Below are 20,775 nucleotides of genomic sequence, written 5' to 3' on the forward strand. Positions count from 1 at the left end.
CACTGAATACAAAGACACATGACATTTTTTCTCACTGTCTGAGATTAAATCAGACTGAACTCTTCATGCTTTATTACTTGTATTTGCTAAATGTTGGAATAATGATATAGAGATTTTTTTTTAACTCTTCAGACTTATGAAAGACCCATTTGTGCCCAAATCTCCTGGCTGATGTCTTAAGATTTTGCTTCAATATTTCCAATTAAAGATCTTTCCTTATGATTCCATATATTTTGTAAAGTGCACCTGTCGCTTCTGCAGCACAACACATCCACAACATGATTCTTTCTCTCCCTATACTCCACAGTTGGGATGGTGCAAGTTTCCTCTAAATGTAACGATGGTCATTGTGACTAAACTTGTGAATTTTGGTTTCATCAGACCACAGGACATGTCTCCAAAAATTAAGGTCTTTGTCCATGATAAAATTTTCAAACTTTGCTTTTGGAGTGATGGCTTTTTCCTCTCTGAGGAAACCACCAAAACATATTTACCTCTTGGACGCAGAACCAGTCCCCTTACTGAGCAGCATGATGGCTTGACATACCCATGCTGGGTTTATACTTCATATAGCTGTTTGAACAGATAATTGCGGCAGCTTCAGGCATACAGTATTATACTCAAGGTGAATCAGACTTGTGGAGGTCCAAAAGTCCCCTCCAGATATCTTGACTTATATTTCATAAAAGGAAGCAGTGTGTTTGAGGTGTCACCTTAAAATGTATCCATAAGTGTACCGCCATTTGACTCAGATGTTTTGAGTTAACCCTTTATAAGCTTGACACCTTATCTGGGCGAGAAACAGCCCAAGATAAGTCAAAAGCAAATTACCTTTAAAAAGTTTCAAGGACAATTGGTCAAGACTAGCTCTGTGGAAATTAATATAATGATAAATGTTGTGTTTAAAACTTCTGCTGTATATACTTGTGAAATCAGTCAAATATTACAGAATGTTGCCTAATATGTCTTAGCTACATGATACTGTATAAAACCATTTCTTTGCCTGGGTCTGTGATTCTGCAGGTCCGTGCTCGCTATGAGAAGGTCCTGGAGGAGGTGAACCGCTACGTTCCTCGCTACATGGAGGAGATGGAGTCCATTTTCGACCAATCCCAGGATGAAGAGCGAAGGAGAATTCTGTTTCTCAAAGAGGCCTTCCTCTCCATCCACACACACCTGGACGTCACCAACAACGAGAGGTGAGCTGCAACATGCTGCTTGTATGTGGAGACCATGAAGGTATCTGTTCCACTCTATATTAATGCACAAGTGTTTCTCAGTGAATCGACTGCACGTCTATTAATGGAAAAGCATAGATAAGATAGCCATTTCATTAATTTTCAAACATCTACCACAGCTGCAGGGTGGGAATAGTTAAGATCAGAGATATTATATAGTCTTAATGCTTTTTAATTTGAAGCAGTCCTTTACTAAGATGACCAATTTTTGTTCACCACTTGTCACTTAGTGTGAGGGCCGTGTACAATGAGCTACACAACACCCTGATGGGCATCGATGAGCAAGAAGACCTTCGCTGGTGGAAAAACACTCTTGGACCCGGCATGCCGACTGACTGGCCTCACTTCCAGGTGTTTGCTTTGGTCCATCATTCATGCCTTTTAGACTGAAATTCAGTTCTGTGGCTTTAAACATTACCTGATTTAAATCTTTCCAAGGATTATTCACCTGAAAAGAAAACCAAAAAGGGGAAGAAGGAGGTGGAAAAGAAAGAAACGATAGAAAAGAGGTTAGTGGATCTGGTCTTTACATACAGGCTCCATGGGTAGGAATGTCATATAAATGGATCTTTGACCATTGTTCTTGACAAAATTGTTCATTTGAACTGGCTGGTTTCCTGGTATGGACCTTGCTTTTAAATATAACCCAGAATAGTGTTGAGATCGGGGATATTTCAGAAACTTGGTATTGGCTAGCTTTATCCATCCCCAAACCAGTTTGGACTTGTGTTTGAGATCACTGACCTGTTGAACGTTCTATTGAGTTCAATCATGTAGCTGCTGAATTAGATGAAGGTGTAGGACTTGGAGGTAGACGTCATTCTTCGTTATTCCATCTACTTTGTGCAATGAACCCATTCATCTGGCAGAAAAACAGCCCCGCAGCATCATCCTACCACCACACGCTTTTTCACTTCTCAGATCTTCTTTTTCCTCATTTGGGAGGAAATAAGACACAACGGAGAGAACTGAGGCTGGAAACATCAGAAATGTCAACTGCCAACCAAATTTATATATACTGCGTAATGAGAGCACACACTGCAGTAAACTGAGTAAACTGGATGTGCCTGATGGACATTTTATTTTAAGTAAAAATTTAATTTATAAAACTTCAACCTCCCAAATTTTAATTGAAATGCAGCTAATCTCCTTCAAGACAAGACTTCCTTTTCTGCTCTTCAACCATTTTAATGAGCCCAAATATCTTCTTAAAAGCAGAAAAAAACAGAATTGCTGCTTAAAACGTGTTTAAATATGGCTACTTAAAACATCTTCGACATCATTGACTCAGTAAAAGAAATCAGAGGATGGAAAAACTCCCCTTTACCTGCATTTGTGTTTATTTTATTATTACCATTTTAGATCCAGTGTTGATGTAATTTTGATCAAACTGCTTTGTGTTTTCTTCCTGTTTTGCCCAGTGTGATGATTGGAGGAGTGAGAGTGAGAGCTCTCTATGACTATGTCGGTCAGGAGACAGACGAGCTCTCCTTTAAAGCAGGTAAATGGGCACTGATGCAAACACATACATAGCATTATTGTGCATAGCATTTATTGGCAATACTCCTGATGATGTATTATTCACTGGCCAACCTTCAAGCTGTTTAGAAAAGACTCTAAGTGGGCAGCAGAAGTAAACAAAAATAATTATTTTATTGAAAACTTTAACAAACTGGACAAATTAAAGTGGTTCTTGTAAAACTGTAAAAGCCAGTCCTTCGGCGACTCTGAAAATGGCTGCAGGCACACACAACTTAGTCCATCTCATGAGTTTCTGCTGCTGGTTCTGCTGGTTTGGGCCGGGAAGGTGGTGGAAAATTGGAAAGACTTTGAGACTCCTAGCTGTGTAGCTAAAGCTGCAGCCAAAGCACCCAAACACAGCATCTTCTTAGGGACTTTAATGTGATTTATTGGAATTTTTTTGTGATAGACCAAAGCAAAGTAGCTCATAATTGTGAAGTGGAAGCATAATACATAGATCCATTTTTTTTTACAAATACAAATCCTAAATGTGATGCATATCTGTATTTAGCTTCTTATATCTTACATCCCAAAATAAAATCCAGTGCATCTAAATGCATTTAGAATATGCAGATGCTTCTACACACAGCTCCCTGGAGAATCCCTCCTGCAAAGGCCATCTATGTTCTGGCTGTTTTTTTAAAACATCGTAATCTGGTGCAAAGGGGCTGAAAATGCCTTGCTCTCCCCTGCAACCTTATTCATCTGTGTCCGTAGCTGAGGATAGGGAGTGAGTGGAAGAAGGGTTTTCAAGTAGAAAAGGCCCAGCTGTGATTTGCTTTGCCACTGAAATTATTACATAAATCTCTAAAAGTCAGGTGAAGGAAGCAGCCTAGAATATCAGAGAGTAATGGTTTCTTTCTCCCTGCAGGTGAGGAGTTTCTGAAGATAGAGGATGAGGATGACCAGGGCTGGTGTCGGGGGAAGAAGGACGAAGGCTGGGAGGGGCTTTATCCTGCCAACTATGTTGAAGTGGTATAGTTGCCACAGTCAGAACGGATATAGAAAAAACATCCTGGTGCTGCATTAGGTTCTCCTCTTTGCAGCCTGGTTCTGATCTGAAAATCAGTGCTTTCAGAATTTACACCGAGATGTTTGTCATAAATGAAAGCATGGTTCTACTTTGAGCTGTTTTAAAAATACAGATTTGTAACGCCTGAAGTATTTTACTGAATGTGTTAAGATAAAAGCACGCAAGTCATTTATGTAACGATAACATATGCTTGAGTATAAAGTCACCCTAACAAAGTTGGTACTGAAGATACGGTACAGAACCGAGATTTGTTTTTATTTTAGCCTTCTTTTTAAAATGTTATCACAATGCTTTTAAGAACTTGCTGCATTAAGTATGGAAAACAAGCAGTGTGGTTTAAATTAATCTCAAGCAGTTTTACTGACAAAGTCACAGCATCAGCCCACATCCTTCTGACCTTGAATATGTCTTAATTTGTGACTTTTTGATACTAAAAGTGCATTTCACCTCCACTTTTTCACTTCACTACTTGAAAGGGAGCAATCACATAACCCAGAATCAATTATTGCAGCTATTCCCTTTTTATCGAGCTTTATATGAGCTTTCTGATTACTTTATTTCTTTATAATATCTTCAGGACATCCAGAATACGTAAATCTGCTCTTACACATGCAGTCAGGGCCATGAGTTTTGGCATTGACACAAACGTTGCATTTTTACAATAAACTGAAGAATTATCACAAACATTTAAATGTTTCCAAAGGCTTTTAGATGTTAATACAGTACATTTATGCAAAGATGCAGTACATAAAGTGTTCAGCCTTCTTCTGTATACCTGCTGTTATTCTCTCTGACTTGCTAAATAGCAACTTCTGGGCTAATTCTTGACTGATAGTCCCCCATTCTGGTCTTCTCAGCACTTGGTCTTCTGTTTCTCCACCTGCCGCTTGAGAGCTATCCACGTGTTCCAAGAGGGGTTAAGATCTGGCTGACTTTAGATCCAAAATTTAAATTTTCTGAGCTTTGAGCCGTTTTATCAATTTCCCTTGCAACACCCTCGCACTTCCTGCAAAATTTCACTCTGTAATTGATGGTTTTCTTAGACAGAAGGGGCTTCTTTGTTGCAGACTGCAGTCCATGCAGATGCACCCTCAACCACCTTTTGACAATGATGAGCAAGCTCTGCACTGGAGACAACAAACACCATTCTAGAGTTTCCTGGACCTTTTGGATGCCTTTAAGCCTTTTTCTCTTAAAAGGAGCTGCTGCCTGATCATAATAATGAGCTGGAAAACCGAACTGAAGCTCTGAAAGTTCAGCGTTGGCTCAGTTAATGGCATGTTACTGGTCCCATCAGTGGCCCACACTGAACACCAGAACTGCTCCAACCATCAGGCTGGATCTGATCAACCATGCCAGCTGATCTTTATGAATAGGAGGCAGAATGTGAAGCCTGCTGTCTGCAAAGATGTGGCACTCGTTAATCTGTATTTATAGGTGAAACTATATTATTATTATTATTATTATTATTATTATTATAATTATTATTATAATATTGCATCAGATTAACAACCATGTTTTTTTTGTCTGTTCCTTCAACATGAAACATCTTTTTCAGCTTTTTCTATCTTTCTATTTTCAAATTTAACAATATTTACCAAAGTTAGGAAACAGCCCAGAAAATGCTTTCTTGGCCTTGCTTACCCCCTCTCTAATATCCTATATTCACGAACTTTATCTTTGTTTGTCATGTGAAAACTATGCATTTGCAATCTTGGTGTCTTTTGGAAATAAACTCTTAAAACGGCTGCATTTATGTTGAGTAGAAGTGTGTGTGGCAGAGTGCGTTTGTGAATCACAGCGTTGTTTCCCTCAGGATCCTCTGAGCTCTACCTGTGGTTGTCACAAATACACATATTGAGACGTTCACACAACTGCCGACAGGGAGCCAAAATGACCACCAACCGAGCAACCCGCCAGCGTTCGTGTTTCAATTCAATTCAATTCAAAGATACTTTATTGATCCCCGAGGGGAAATTAGGGTAAGCCAAAGTGTTGACATGAATTCAAGGAGAAGAAAGAAGCGGAGGAACGCTTGTTGTTTAAGAAACAGAGATAATAATTTCCCCCTGGAAGGAATTTTTACACTTGATGACAGTCTTGTTGCTCATTGCAGACAGTTCGATTAAAACTACGATTGAACACTGAAGAAGAGTAGCACCGACTGGAGAAAATATACTTTAAAAACATTTTCAAGCACTAGACTGTGTGTAAAATAAAATCAAGCAAAATCTGTAAAATTCTTTTTAAAAATGTTACAATGAAATAAAGTTGGTTCTTGGAAAGGACAGGCCTCAGTAAACTGATCATAGATGTTTTTTCCTGCTCATTTAATCATGTTTTATTAGAACCCTCTAAGCATTTAGATGTTATCAACAGGAACGAGTAACATTCTCACCATTCCTGTCATTACATACATATAACAATACTTCCTATATGTCTAATATTGTGTATTTTAATATATAATGTTCTTATAATGACATGTTGACATTTATGTTTAAATGTTATAAGGCAGAATAAAATGTCTAATTTGAACTATTTGAACTATTACTGACATGTAAAATTAATGCTCCACACACCATTACCAAACAGTGTATTAAACAGACACAGCCTAGGCTTGGTCTCAATCAATTAAATATGTGGATTATTTATAATATTTCATCATATGTAATTAATAAAACACAACTGGATATCTGTTAGTGTGAGAGACCCTGAAAATCAGCGTCATTTTATCAACAATTGCTTTCTAAATGGGCTCCACGGTATCACAGTTGGTAGCACTGTTGCCTTGCAGCAAGAAGGTCCTGGGTTCGACTCCTGGGCAGGGATCTTTCTCTACGGTGTTTGCATGTTCTCCCTGTGCATGCTTGGGTTCTCTCCAGGTACTCCGGCTTGCCACAGTCCAAAAACTTGACTGTTAGGTTAATTTGTCTCTCTAGAATCCCCTATGAGTTTGTGCAATGGTTGTGTGTCTCTGTATTGCCCTGCGACTGGTGACCTGTCCAGGTGTACCCCACCTCTTGCCCATAGACCGTTAGAGACCAGCACCAGCTCCCCTGTGACCCTGTACGGAAGGAGCAGGAATAGAAAATGGATGGATGTTTCCTAATTCTGTGTTTTACAGGGAAAATACATAATTTCACCTAATTTGGTGTAAGATGTTTAACATAAAAATGTATGGAGCTAAATTTGGGCCATAAAGTTTGTTATATCATTATGGTATAAGTGGAAAAAACAGCTATGAGTCATATTAATAAACAGGTTGATATGGGATAGTTTAGGACACAATGGTCCAGCAAAATATCAGCGCCCCAGAAACTGTTGCCTCTTGTGTACTTGATGTCGCGCTCGCCCTGCGTCTGTGCGGGGTGGTGTGCCGGTGGTTCAACTCGTGGGCTAAAGTGAACCACCGTCCCACTAAGCCACTGAGTCACTTCACTAAATGAAGACCAAACACGTTTTAATCAAAAATGCACCAGAAACCGAAACCTAAGTCCAGTCCATGTGAAAACAAGTCCAGGCGTACTTATGGAAGGATATTTGGAAAATACCGGCTTGTTTTGCATCTGGTTTCATACCGTCGCTTAGTCTAGCGGTTCTTTTGCTTTATGTTGAGAGCATGGGAAATCTCCAACACGGACTTAAAATGCTGTGCAAATCTGTCAAGATCATATTTTCTCCTCTGAGATGCGCGTCGTGTATTCATGTAAGCTGCTTCTATCGGTAAAGCATGTTATCTTTCAAAACCAATCACATATAGAATATCGATGATGTATTACAGATAATTCCAGTTCCCACGGTCCCTGAATGCAACAGCTGGGAATTTGTTGTTCAGCCGCTGTGTTGAGCTGTCAGTCATGACTCCACAACCCCGTGATCTGAGGCCCCGCCCCCCACGCCAAAACAGGGCCAAAAGTTTGAAGTCGAAAACAAAAATCTGCAAGATCGAAAAAAAACTTGAATCTGAAAAGTAGTTTTGAACTTTTTTTTTCCATTTTCACATCTGTTTGTTTTTTTTCAGTTGCAAAACCTTTTTTTTCAGTTCACATTGTTTTGGGGGGGGGAGGTTCAAAATAATTTTTCAGGTTCAAATGTTTTTCTTTTGAATAAACTTATTTTTTAGGTTCAAATTGTTTTCTTCTGAACAAACTTTTATTTTTCAGGCTTAAATTTTTTTCTTTTGAACAAACTTTATGGCCCCAATTTAGCTCCATAAAAATGGACCATATGTGAAAATAACCCTGAATTTTAAAATGTAGCTTGAAAATCTACAAAAGGTACACATTTTGTTATAGAAATAGGAAAACAAAGTTGTCCTTTTTGTAATAAAAAAATGTATTAAATTAAAATTAAATGTGTAATTGGGTTCTACCAAACTCACCTACCAATTAGGATGTTGAAGATGTCTTTTTTGTGTTTTCTTTTCTTATCATTTATGACTGAAATGATTTAATCAGAAGCATTGGTTGGACTATAGAGAACCCCTTGTTGGCCAGGGCTGTGTTAGCGCTGCTGATGAGCGGGGCACATTCAAGACATACGCCTTCCACTGCTTAGATTTTGATATTCCTGTGGTTGATTGTGATTATATTTGCATATGTAAATATATAAGCCATTCGATGCCACCACAAAGAAATTCTCCTGCCCCCTTTTTGGCACCTTATGTTATGTTTTAGGATCCGCCCCTGACTGCTAAATCAGCAAAGGATCTGTCAAGACGATGTTCACCAATAAATTAAATTAAAGTGACTTTGTTGTGAGTCACCATTTATCTTACTTCAAACAAGCTGAAGGAGAACATTTATGAGAGAAGACAAACCCAGTCCACGATTCCAGTGCGTTTTCCCCTCTGCAGTGAAGCGCTCTGCCAGCTCCTTCATAAAGACGTCTGGATTTTATTTTGGCGTTGGTCCACAGATCACTTTGACAGAAAATGGTTATTTCCAGTAAATATCTGCTGTCGTCCAGAATGAACACACTCATCTATAAAGAAGCACTGGTTTGGGTTTTAAGTGAAACCTGCTCTGATGGAAGCGACTGGTCTTGATACTTTGATAAATATCAAAGAAAGCAAGCCAGGATGAGAAGAGGCGAATAAGTCATGAGCTCCCAGCAGAGAATGTATTTGGCAGCTTCAGCACTTGGCCACTTAGACACAAAGCTTGTAATTGGTGATGCAGAAACTTGGTCTGAATCCAGGGCTTGGTCTCCTTTTTTCTAGTACATTACTGAGAGCTGAAGGCGAACTTTCTGCTTCGGTTAACAAGGAAACAAGAAAAATGCCAACTGCAATACTGATATGAACACACATCTGCAGATTACATCATGACATTTGCTGTAAATAAACAACTTTTCAATGCAAACAGGCGACCCTGAGCAATGCTCTGTGATGCTCTCTGCTCATTAACTCTTCCTCAGTCTATTGTTGAGGCAAAATGTAAACACGCCATTACCAGACTCCTGTTTGTCAGATATAATAATGAGAGAAAACCCTTGCATGCTAATAGCCACATTATATTCAATTAGGTGACACTTAGATGCAGATATTTCATAGCTGATTTCATTGAGGTCAACATGTGGACACCCACTCTCAGACCAGAAACTCATTTGTGATGCACAACTTTACACATCCCTCTAAATCTATTCATAAACGTTGAACTTTCCATGGGATACACCAATGTTAGGTAGTGCAGATTTGTGAATGAGGAAACATAATGAAAGGGATACATAGTTTTCAATATTTGTTACTAATAAAAAGGTTTTAAAACTCTACTGTGCATTTGTTAAGATTTCTCTGAAGAACTCAAAGGTTTGTTAGAGAACATCAGTGACCAAACAGCATCATGATCAACCTCAGCCTGGCCCAGGAGAATGTTCCAGTTTGTTGAGAGACATCCTGCCTTGTTCCAGTACCAAAGAAAACTCACCCATCTGTTCTCAGTGACTACAGACCTGTTGCCCTTCAGGACAGACTGTACTTCTTGAGGAAGCTTAGGTTCTTCAGTTTTTGCAGCAAGATGCTGCAGATCTTCTAAATGTCTGTTGTGGAGAGTGTGATCTATTCTGCCATCATTAGTGGGGGTAGAAGCAACAGAGTCTGGCAATTAATAAGCAGATAAAAAAGTAGATGGAGATGACTGAAAGAACGATTCTTCATAACATGAAGTACAGAGATGCTTAGAGGCAAGTTTTGTCATGAACAAAGAAAATGGGCAAACCTGGCCCTCAAAAGCCAGTGTCCTGCTATTTTAGATGTTTTCCTGCTTGAACACACCTAAATCACAAGAATACAATCTCACAGACCTGTGTTCAATCCATCATCTGAAAATGAAGAACATGACACAACTGCAAACCTACCAAGCAGCTGAAAACTACTTGTGACGTAAATCGACCTATCTATGTGTTAGAATGGACTAGTCAAAGTCCAGACCTAAATCTAACTAAAGAATTCTAAAGAACAAGGGCTAAAAATGTCAATTAGTATATTAATCTGGTAGAGAAATGCCCCACAAAAACTGGCAGCTGTGTTTGCAGCAAAAGGTGGTTCTAGAAAGTGTTAACTTAAGGGGAGCTGATTACAAATGAATGAATGTTTTTGTTGTTTTTGCAAGGCACCGTATTCATGATGGTTTACACACACATTGCTGGTGGAAAATGTTCTTAAGGGGGATCTACCCTTAATTCTCAGCAGAGGGAGCTAAAAGATCACCTGCACAAGCCCCAGCTGGCCTGTCTGAGGGAAGAAATGTGCACGGTGGCAGCCTGATGGTAAAAAATCACTTTATTTCCTCGTCTTTCACTTGGTGACAGGCAGAACTTCTGGTTGCCATGGCGAGCAGCTTCTGTGATGGGTCATAATTAACAGAGCCACAGAACTCGGTTCCGTGACTCATTACATTTTGAGAAGTTAATGAGGAAATCTCATAGATCCCCAGAGGCAAATGACTTCATATATTCACGATGTGGACATTTGACAAATGTTTGAAATTATACCATGCAGTGATTAGCTCTGTATACTGTTGTAGCAGCTACCATGGGACTTAATGATGTGCCTCTAAAGCCAAGGACTGCATGTGCTAAAGGTATGACTAACCTTCCTTGTACAAGAGACAACAATCAAACATTTTCGTAGGCTGAAAAGAACATAACTTTTTCCTCCCTGTATGCACACGAATGTTTAGATCTTTCTTATCTGGGCCAACCTATTTCTTCCTCATTTGGACTTTGACGGGCCTGGGGGAGGGCACTGTCAGAGCTGAAGTCCAATACAGGGCAGGGGCAGGGGTTCCCACACCGGAAAAACAGACCAACCAGCGAAAAGTGCAAAACGTTCTCATGTGCAAAATATATTTAGACAATTTGTCATAAGGATCAAATTCTGATTGTTGTTTATTACGACCGAGCCTGTTGGTGTGGGAATGTCTACCTGGAAATGCAAAAGCAATAACTAAAATGGTTAAGGGAGTCAAAGGAGCACAGAGCAGAGATTTATTCGGCATCCAAGCCAGGGATCTCCAATAAGTCTTCAACACGGTTTCTGTGTCCATGACAACAAAACAATTGGAATAAAGTCAGTTCTTTTGACAGTGTTTTAAGGTTAAGAACACCACCATGTCTGGGTTAACTCCAGCCAATAGGTGGCAATAATGCAGTGGGTTGTTAACTGTTTGGGATGAGAGACGTTTCCCCCAAGTTGCTATGAAGTGAAAAATTCCCTATCTCCACGTTTCCTGAATACAAGCATCCTCATCACTTCCTGTCTTCTGGTCCTCAGTGCACCCGCTGCTGTTTTATTATGTTTTCTGTTGTGTTTCTGGGCTGCACTTGTTAAACTGGACTTTTGGACCTCCACATGTTACTGGCAGCAGTTGAAATTCATGTATCCAGCTAATGTCTTTAACTGATCAGAGGTCGAGTCACAGAGGTCCCAGGTTCAAAACAGAAACCCAGACCTTCCTCTCCTAAGGGACTTTCTCCAACTCCTTCTAGGCAATCCTAAGGAGTTCTCTGGCCGGAGGGGACATGTAGTCGGTCCAGCAAATTCTGGGTCTGCCCAGGGGTCTTCAGCCAGAGGGATGTGCCTGGAAAATTTTCCAAATGGAGGCACCAGGGAGGCATCCTGATCAGATAACCTCATCTGGTTTCTTTCCATGCAAATGAGGCAGCTCCATACTGAGCTATCCTCAGACGATGATAGAAGCTCATTTCAGTCACTTGAACACTGAAATGTCTAAATTTACAGTCCTGATTAGTTCATATTTCATACAAACCTAGTTGTGTGTGCACAACTTTATAAAAGCCTACAGGTTTGCAGAAATGGTAAAGTTGATTTAAACTGGTGGTTTTCTGGCACAGACCCGGCTTTTAAGCATAGACCACAAATATTCAGCAGAGTTAAGGTATCTTTTAGGGCAAAGCCATTACAGACGCTTGATCTTAGCCTCCAAAACCAATGTTTAGAATCATTGTCCAGTTAGAAAACCCTCCAGTTTCCAACCATCTTGCTGTTGAAGTTGAAGAATTTGGTGGTATTTCTCTTTTATAATTACCTCCACATTAAGTAATACACCGATTTCTCTGGCAGCAAATCAGTCCCACAGCGTGATGTGACCACCACTGTGCTCGACAGATGGATAATCTATTAATTTAAATAATAAAAGCACTAATAAATGTGGTCATTTGAAAGCATTTGCACACAACACAAGTTTGTTAGCATGCAAGTAGTATATTCTAAACTGCACAGGCTGGACAAAGCCTCGAGGGGGAAGGCAGCAGAAGACAAAAGCATGCCGATCAAAAAGACGGCCAAATGGACAACGGACATGAATTATGCCTTAGGATCCAGAGTGCAGCAGCCAAAGTCTTCCGCATCAAGCAACAGGGTCATTATGTCATGCAACTCTCCAGGATTCTGGTTGTATAAGCATGCTTTTCATTTTAAACTGTCCAAAAAAATCCCAGCAATCAAGAAAATGTTATTCTCCCATTTCAATTAGCCTAAATAAAGTTGGGTCAGCGGCTTCTCAGAAGAATGACAAGCACTGAGCTACAGTGTGTACTGTTAGGTGTGTGTTTGTGTGTGAATATATGAGTGTGAGAGAGTGAAAGGCTCTCCAAGGGGTTCAGCTGGAACACTGCATCAGCAGTCAGAATGAGAAATTAACCGTTTGCTTCCTTGTCTCCGCTGCCTGAAGCGCATACACAATCTGGTCAGCATAGAGGCTGCCAGAGAAGATTCAAAGCTACACAACATCTCCACTACAGTGTCACCCTTTTATATCCTGGATTATTAGTCAAAAACTGATCAGGAACTCACAAAGTATGTCTAAAAAACAAACCAAAATCTTCCTTAGTGTCTGAATGCTTACTCAGACATCCTGGTCTATTTTTATCCCATAGAATTGGAGGAGAGTCCGGCAGTGAGAGGGTTAACTTTAGGTTCAGTCTGATGGTGAGAGCCAGATGGTCATGTAGAGCACTAACAGCGACATGGGCCTACACAGCTCCCTCTGCTGGAACACGTATACACGCACACAACCCCATCTGTGTGCACGCGTGCCTCATTTGCATGCAAATGCAGGCATGAACATCTCTTGCAGAAAAACGCCGCCTGTGATTCCCAGGTCGTTTGAATATTCCCTCGTTCCCTCGCAACCCCCAACTCCTCCTCTGCTTCTTTCCTTCCTCCTCTTTCTTTGGTTTACCTCTGTTTCAGTCTGATGGACAGAGTTAATTGGCAGCTGTCTAATTGCCACTTATTAGCTTGAGTAACCAAACATGAGACATAACAAATAACCTTTTCTCTCACTCCTTTCTGCTCTGATTTTGAAACAATTCCCATTACTAATTCTTTTCATCCGCTCTTCCGTATAAAGATTTTGTTTACTGCTTAATTTTTCCTTTTGTTGCTTCTTGCAGTCTAAACTTGAGACGATCTGACATAAAGAAATGAATAAGTTCAGTTCAAACCCACACAGAAATGCCAGTTATAAGAACAAGATAAATCATTTTTTAATTTCTGGTCTTTAATTTAAAAATTTTTTTTAACAGAAATAAGTAAACAGAACTTCATAACAGATGTCTCATTAATTCCAAACATGAAGTCATTATGGAAAAGCACATATGACTCTAAAATACTTAGAAAGTTGTGGTCAAATCAATAACTACAAGTTGCCCAGGTCCTGTGGCTACTAAAACAAGCCCAAATCTCCAGCCCTCCACTGCCGTGTCTCACAGTTGGTATTAGGTGTTTGCACTGCTATGCTGTGTTTGATTTTCTACAAACATGCCACTGTGAAATACGAGCACACACTTTTAGGATGGTCTCATAGGTTTCAATTCAATTCAGTTTATTTATATAGCGCCAATTCAAAACACATGTCGTCTCAAGGCACTTCACAACAGTCGGGTTCATACATTCCAAATAATCCTAACCATTGAACAGTGCAGTCAGATTCAGTTATTTATTCAAATTGGATAAAAAGTTTTTCTGTCTCAGGAAACCCAGCAGATTGCATCCAGTCAGTGACTTGCAGCATTTCCTCCTCCTGGATGAGCATGTAGAGACAGTGGACAGTCACTGGGGTTGACTTTGCAGCAATCCCTCATACTGAGCATGCAGGTAGCGACAGTGGAGAGGAAAAACTCCCTTTTAACAGGAAGAAACCTCCAGCAGAACCAGAACCAGGCTCAGTATGAGCGGTCACCTGCCACGACCGACTGGGGGTTTGAAAGAACAAAGCAAGGACCAAGGGGCACAGAGCAAGGAGCATAGGTCCAAAGGACAATGCTCCAGAGATCTTGATTTTGTCAGAACTCTGGCAGCAGCATTTTGGATGGGCTACAGCTCCCTCATTGGGTTTTTTTCTACCTTTACAATAATCTAACCTACTGAAAATTTTTTGAAAATAAACATTTTATTTTTGAAATGTTGTTAAAGTGGCAGGAGGCTGATTTATTTGGTTTATAAAACTGGTCTGAACCCAAGTGTTTGATTGCTCTGTGTTCTTGGACATACAGTCAGTGATTGTAGTGGACTCTGGTCAAGTCGGGGCATAGAAATATAACGTTTCGGTTATCAGCAAAGACATTTTAAGAAATGTTGGTACTCCATAATCTGAGCCAGTGGAATTATGTAAATGTTGAATAAAAGCAGTTCTAGAATGGAGCCTTGAGGAACTCCACACATGAGCCTTTTTGGTTGAGATTTATACCTACCAAATGACACAAAGTCACCCTATTCTGTCTAATAAGATCTGATCCAGTTTAATACAGTAGTAGACAATCCTGCCCATTTCCACTGTCAATCAGGATGTTAGGATCAGCTCCATCAAACGCAGCACTGAGACCCAGTAAATCCAAGAAAAGCATGACTGGAAAACAGTAAAGATTTTCACTTTATCAAAAAGGAGCCATTTTATTAGGTGAGATGTGGGTCTGTACTAACCTATAATTAGGAGGGTGTGGTATATTTTTACCATGACAGCAGTGTTTTCCACTAGCTGTGTTCATGTGCATGCTTCTTCATGAGTCTTCATCCCGTCTGCATGTGTTCAACACGTGCAGAAAATCTCACGCATGCGTGTTATTTTACACACATCCCTAGAAAATCCTCATAATGCATGTGAGATCCCACCCACATGTACAGACATGCTCATCAGCAAAGGCCAGCCTCTTCGCCCACGCCCTGTTGGCATTTGGTAGGTTTCTCTATATTTGGTTAGCGCCGCTCCCAGGAGTCGAGCTCTCTCGGCTCTATCTCCCATTTTAATCTATCTTAGAACAACCTCGGGGGTTTAATTTCTCTCTCAAGGCAAAGTGCTCTGCTGGCATGGCTGCCGAATCCATACACGGGGAGTGCATCAAGCTTTAATGTGGACATCTCAACGGTGGGGCAGTTTAGTCAAAGTGACATGAAATATAGACCAAAGTATGTCACTGTTGAACAAAAGAAAATTGTCTAGGCCGCCTGCTGTCCTCTGGGGACGTACACTCAAGAATTGGAAAGAGCTAGATGGAAAAATCACAAATACACAGACACACAAGCTGAACATAAACAGTGTAAGACTGCCAATAAGTATTGTAGTAATTCTAAGAAATAATTTTCCAATCAAGAGAGAGTTCCTAAATTAATAGATTAATTAGCCAGCTTCCTGGTTCCTGCAGTGCCAAGGGACAGAATGGGATGAGACATGACAGACTAGGTTATAAAACTATGAGAAAGACAGAAAGAAACACAGCAGTGGGAAAAAATGTGTGCATCTCAGAATACTCCTACAGTCAACTACAACAACCTTCAGGGTTGCCTCTGGTGAGTCAGACCCTTTAGCTCCCAATGCACAAACTCACGTATTTATAACCGAGACAGAAATGTACATCAACCAGCCAGGAGAAGAGATTCATGCAGAGCTCGGCTCCTTCCAGGGTTTCTGCCAGTTTAATCATTAATTAAATTAAGTAGATGGAAGTGTTGTACAGTTCAGGTGATTTACAGGTGGATGAAAGCTTGACAGACAACATTAATCAAAAGTAGGGAAGCTAACGCACACAGTCAAAGGCAGCGATGATAACATTCCTGAGGAAAATACTTTCTTAAGAAACCCATGGTCACAGTAACAGTTTGTCAGACCGCACAGACCAATCAGAGACACGAGAAGTTTAAGGTAAATGTTCAAAAATCCCTACATCCATAGGTATATCCATGTTCTGCTGCTTATCAGGTTGGGTCGGATCCGGGATCATCACTAATTTGACCTGATAGGCCAAATAGAAATGCAGAAGCCTACATTTGTATCCTGAATATTATTATTTTTTGTACATGTTTCAGTTGTATTTGTTATTTTTCCTTTGTTCACTGTTGGCTGCAAAACAAATGACCCCTCGTTAATAACAAAATTTATCTTGATCTTGAAGTAACAAGTCCAGGAGGGAAGCCCAGACATCCCATCTCCTCAGCGATTCATCCCCAGCTCATTCTGGGAGGTCCCAAGGCATTTCTAGGCCAGAAGAAATTTGTAGTCCATCTAACAGGTTTGGGATCTTCCCTGGGGTGTCCTCCTGCTGGGACATCCACAGAAAACCTCAAAAGGGAGGTGCATTAAAGGCATCCTGATTGAACACTCAAACCAAACTGACTCCTTTCAGCACAGAGGAGCTGCAGCTCTACTTCAAGCTCCCCACAGATGACAGAGATCCTCCGCCTATCTCTGGAGAAAACTCCTTACAGTTGGGATCTTTTTTTTTATTATCATAATCCGTGTCTCCCGACAGGTGAGGGCCAGAATGTAGACAGACTGGTAAAAATAGAGCTTCCTTTAAGACTCGGCTCATTTTTCATTACAAGAGACCAAAGCAACACAGAAATAACCACAGATGAGGCCCCAATCAATCAATCAATCAATCAATCAATCTATCTATCTATCTATCTATCTATCTATCTATCTATCTATCTATCTATCTATCTATCTATCTATCTATCTATCTATCTATCTATCTATCTATCTATCTATCTATCTATCTATCTATCTATCTATCTATCTATCTATCTATCTATCTATCTATCTATCTATCTATCTATCTATCTATCTATCTATCTATCTATCTATCTATCTATCTATCTATCTATCTATCTATCTATCTATCTATCTATCTATCTATCTATCTATCTATCTATCTGTAGGCAACTGTGACTCAGTGAGAAGAGTGGTTGTCTTGCAATCCGAGGGTTGTGGGTTTCATTCCAGCTTCCTCCTACCACATGTTGATGTGCCCCTGGGCAAGGCACTTAACCTCAAATTGCCTACCGATCTGCGTATTGGTGTATGAATGTGTGCGTCTGGGTGAATGTGGGTCTAGTGCAAAGCGCTTTGAGTGGTCAGTATGGCTGGAAAGGTGCTATATAAGTTCAGTCCATCTATCTATTCCATTTTACTATTATTTGGGAAAAACGACACTAAAATACTTAAACTTCTCCACTTGAAGCAAAGAAATCACAGAAAAATCTTTTAAAATTTTAAGTTGAGGTGAACATAACAGACCTTAACTCAGTGTCCACTGGTAACTCCGTTCATTCATCCTTTGTCTAAACACGCTATCTTCCTCGGGGTGGAGCGGGTTCCTATCTCCAGTGCTCATTGGGTGAAAGACAGGGTACACCCTTGATAGGTCGCCAGTCCAACACAGTACAAACTATGCACTCACATACCGCAAGGAAATTACGAGAAACCAATTAACCTAACGTATATGTTTTCGGGCTGTGGGAGGAAGTCGGAGTACCAGGAGAGAACCAATGCATGCATGGGGAGAACATGCAACCTTAATGCAGGAGTCAAAGCCTTCTACCTCTAAAGCAACAGTGCTACCAACTGTGCTCAATTAACCAAACTCACACATGAAACATGAGGGTTAACGTAAACAACTGCTGATGGGACCACTTTTGGAAAAAAGTGGGAAATGCAGATTCAGAAAATAAAAACTAAAATTGGCACTAATAAAAAAAACAGGGAAAATATGGTTTATATCCCAAAAAGCAAAAAAGACATGCCTACACACCTATGTAAGAAACACAGACATGATTGAAACCTTTACTTTCAAGAAGTATGAAACCTGGCAAATGTTTTCATCCATCATCTTGACAGGGTTGCCTCCTCTGTTTTGGATGCAGTGGGTGACTTTTCTGCTACAACAGAACAAAGAAACTGAAAATATAAATTTATAGATTAACAATAATCCTCGCAAAATCTCATCATGTTCAGTAGAAGATCAGAGTAAGGTGATAAATCTGCAAGAGTTTCCAGCTACATGTGACAGCTTTTACCTTCAATCAGTTTGTGTTGGATAGGGTAAAGGAATCTTATTAATCAATGTAAAATGGCGGCATGGTAGTAAAATAGTTAGCACTGTCCCCTCACAGCAAGACGGTCCCGGTTCCAACCCGCTGTCTGTCTCTGTGTGTTAGTGTGATGAACTGGCTGCCTGTCAAGGGTGAACGCTGCTTCTTTCCCAACAGTCTTACAAGCATGGGGGCTCATTGCTGCAGCACAGATTTAAGATCTTGGAGATTTTGTATATGAACTCTAAATAATGTTGAAAGTGTAGAATAAGCAAACACTGGATTCCTGTTCTGCATCTCCAGAAATGGATGTCCTGTAGAACAGTTGCTTCCAAAGTTGAGATGAAAAACACTAACAGGTGACCTCTGCAGAATAAATCCTATTACCAATGATGGCTGATTGCATGCGTTAGTGCTTGATTGAAACATAGAAATAGATCTAACGTATTCTGTCACTTGTTCAGTTTGGTTTACCGAAAACATTTGTACACCTTAAACAGTAATCTTGTGTTAGGCCTAAAGATAATTTGAAATCTATTTTTGCTATACCCAGTTTTGTCATAAACGATGAAACAAGATAAAATTGAATATTTCTGAATGTTTAAAGGCGTGTCTTTCCAGCTCATGGAGGTGTTAGAATGCTGGCAGTTTGGAAAGTTTTCTCCCTGTTTTTCTTTGTCTTTTCTCATAACTTTTTCCTTCAGGAGAAGCTGTGGTCTCTGCTTTCTGCTGTTTCCACTTTTAAGGATGTGACCTGGATGTTCCTGATTCCAGCCATTGCACCTGGTTCCAGCAGCTTCATATTCTGTCTGCTTTTTGGGACCAACCTCGACATCTCTTTGTTTCCAGGAACTGCAGTCACCATGTTTTCTCCTTGGCGTTAAGACGGTCAACCAACTCACTTCAAGCTGCACCTCCTGAGTTCATTTGAGAACCACATTAAACCCCTTTGATCTGAATTCATCCCTATTACTCACAAAGCAGTTGGACACCAACAATCTTGCACTCATTTACTCTTTGTCCCTATGACCTCAGAGCTTGACCTTTGGAGACTCCATGTTAAACCAGTGCAAACCGCTCCAAGCAAAGGGCAGTGTGAGTGGAAAAAAGCTGAACAGCCTGAACGATAGACTAAATTGACCTGACTGATTTTGCTGGAGGGATTCATGCCAGAAGCCGGGAACATGGCAATTACAATAAATAAAGTGAAAAGGAAAGAAAAGTGGAGAGATTCAGTTCGGATTCTCTGCCAAGAAGTTATTGTGTGAAGTCAGCCGCTGATAGTCGCGTGGGTGTCACGACAAAGAAAATGAAAAGCAACAGAAGAAACAGAGAAGTAGAGATGTAGTCATAAAGAGAAAGACAAGGAGAAGTGGGCGATCAATCCTATGAGAGAGTTGTTATGGAAACAAACATTCATGATGAGTCTGATGATGATCAGAGACAGCTTTTGGAGGAAAACGGCAACTACATGAAGAAGTCAACTCATGACATTCTGGGTGAGGCTTAATTTACACTAAAACAGGCAGCAGTACAACTCCCAGGAAGGAAGAGGAAAAAAATGTTGTAATAATAAATAATCAAAGGCAGTTTTATAAATGAAATGGGTTCTCTGAGCCGTTGTTTACTGCTGAATGCCAAGGCTGCATTTGCCATAAGCTCTAATTATATTAGCAAAAACTATTCTGTCTCCCTTGGAATCACCGGCTGCAAACCTAAGCAGCAGCGAATCTCATCTTGCTGTGACTTTGCATTTTCATCTTTACAAAAGAAATCTTATATTTATTTTATGAACTACAGAGCCAAAGGCATGATGTGAAACAAACATCGTGCTCGGGTCTCTGGAGTCAGAGCTGAATTAAGTTGCAGTTTAGACATGATGGCTGAAATTAAAGCTGCTTAAAACGGCTATCCTGCCTTTGTCTGTAAACACCTCAGATAATATACCCATAGGGTTGTAGGATGGTATTGTTCAGCCTTTAGCTGTGCTTCTAAGACCCCTGGAGTTCCATACTGCTAAAGAGATGGAGCAAAATTCTCCATATTTGCTTTTTCTCTGCTTGAAAATTGAAATTCCTCATTATTAGGATGTCCTGAAAAGCCTCTAAATCAGGTGTCCAACATTTTGGCCTGAAGCTGAAATCAATTAGGGG

The 20,775-nt window shown here is 40.2% G+C and overlaps 1 protein-coding gene across 4 annotated transcripts in view; it reads left to right on the forward strand.

Moving 5' to 3' along the window:
* Window positions 1–6,098, forward strand: part of LOC124864570 (protein kinase C and casein kinase substrate in neurons protein 3-like) — a 34,355-nt gene extending 28,257 nt beyond the window's left edge. For all 4 annotated transcript variants that reach the window (XM_047359404.1, XM_047359403.1, XM_047359405.1 and 1 more), the window contains exons 6-10: window positions 1,024–1,199; window positions 1,469–1,589; window positions 1,677–1,747; window positions 2,660–2,739; window positions 3,631–6,098. In XM_047359404.1, the coding sequence (XP_047215360.1) occupies window positions 1,024–1,199; window positions 1,469–1,589; window positions 1,677–1,747; window positions 2,660–2,739; window positions 3,631–3,740 (558 nt within the window). In that variant the 3' untranslated portion in view covers window positions 3,741–6,098. The remainder of the gene's footprint in view (window positions 1–1,023; window positions 1,200–1,468; window positions 1,590–1,676; window positions 1,748–2,659; window positions 2,740–3,630) is intronic.
* Window positions 6,099–20,775: the final 14,677 nt, after the last annotated feature.

Source organism: Girardinichthys multiradiatus, chromosome Y (genome assembly GCF_021462225.1).
Source record: "Girardinichthys multiradiatus isolate DD_20200921_A chromosome Y, DD_fGirMul_XY1, whole genome shotgun sequence".
In the NCBI taxonomy this organism is placed as follows: domain Eukaryota; kingdom Metazoa; phylum Chordata; class Actinopteri; order Cyprinodontiformes; family Goodeidae; genus Girardinichthys; species Girardinichthys multiradiatus.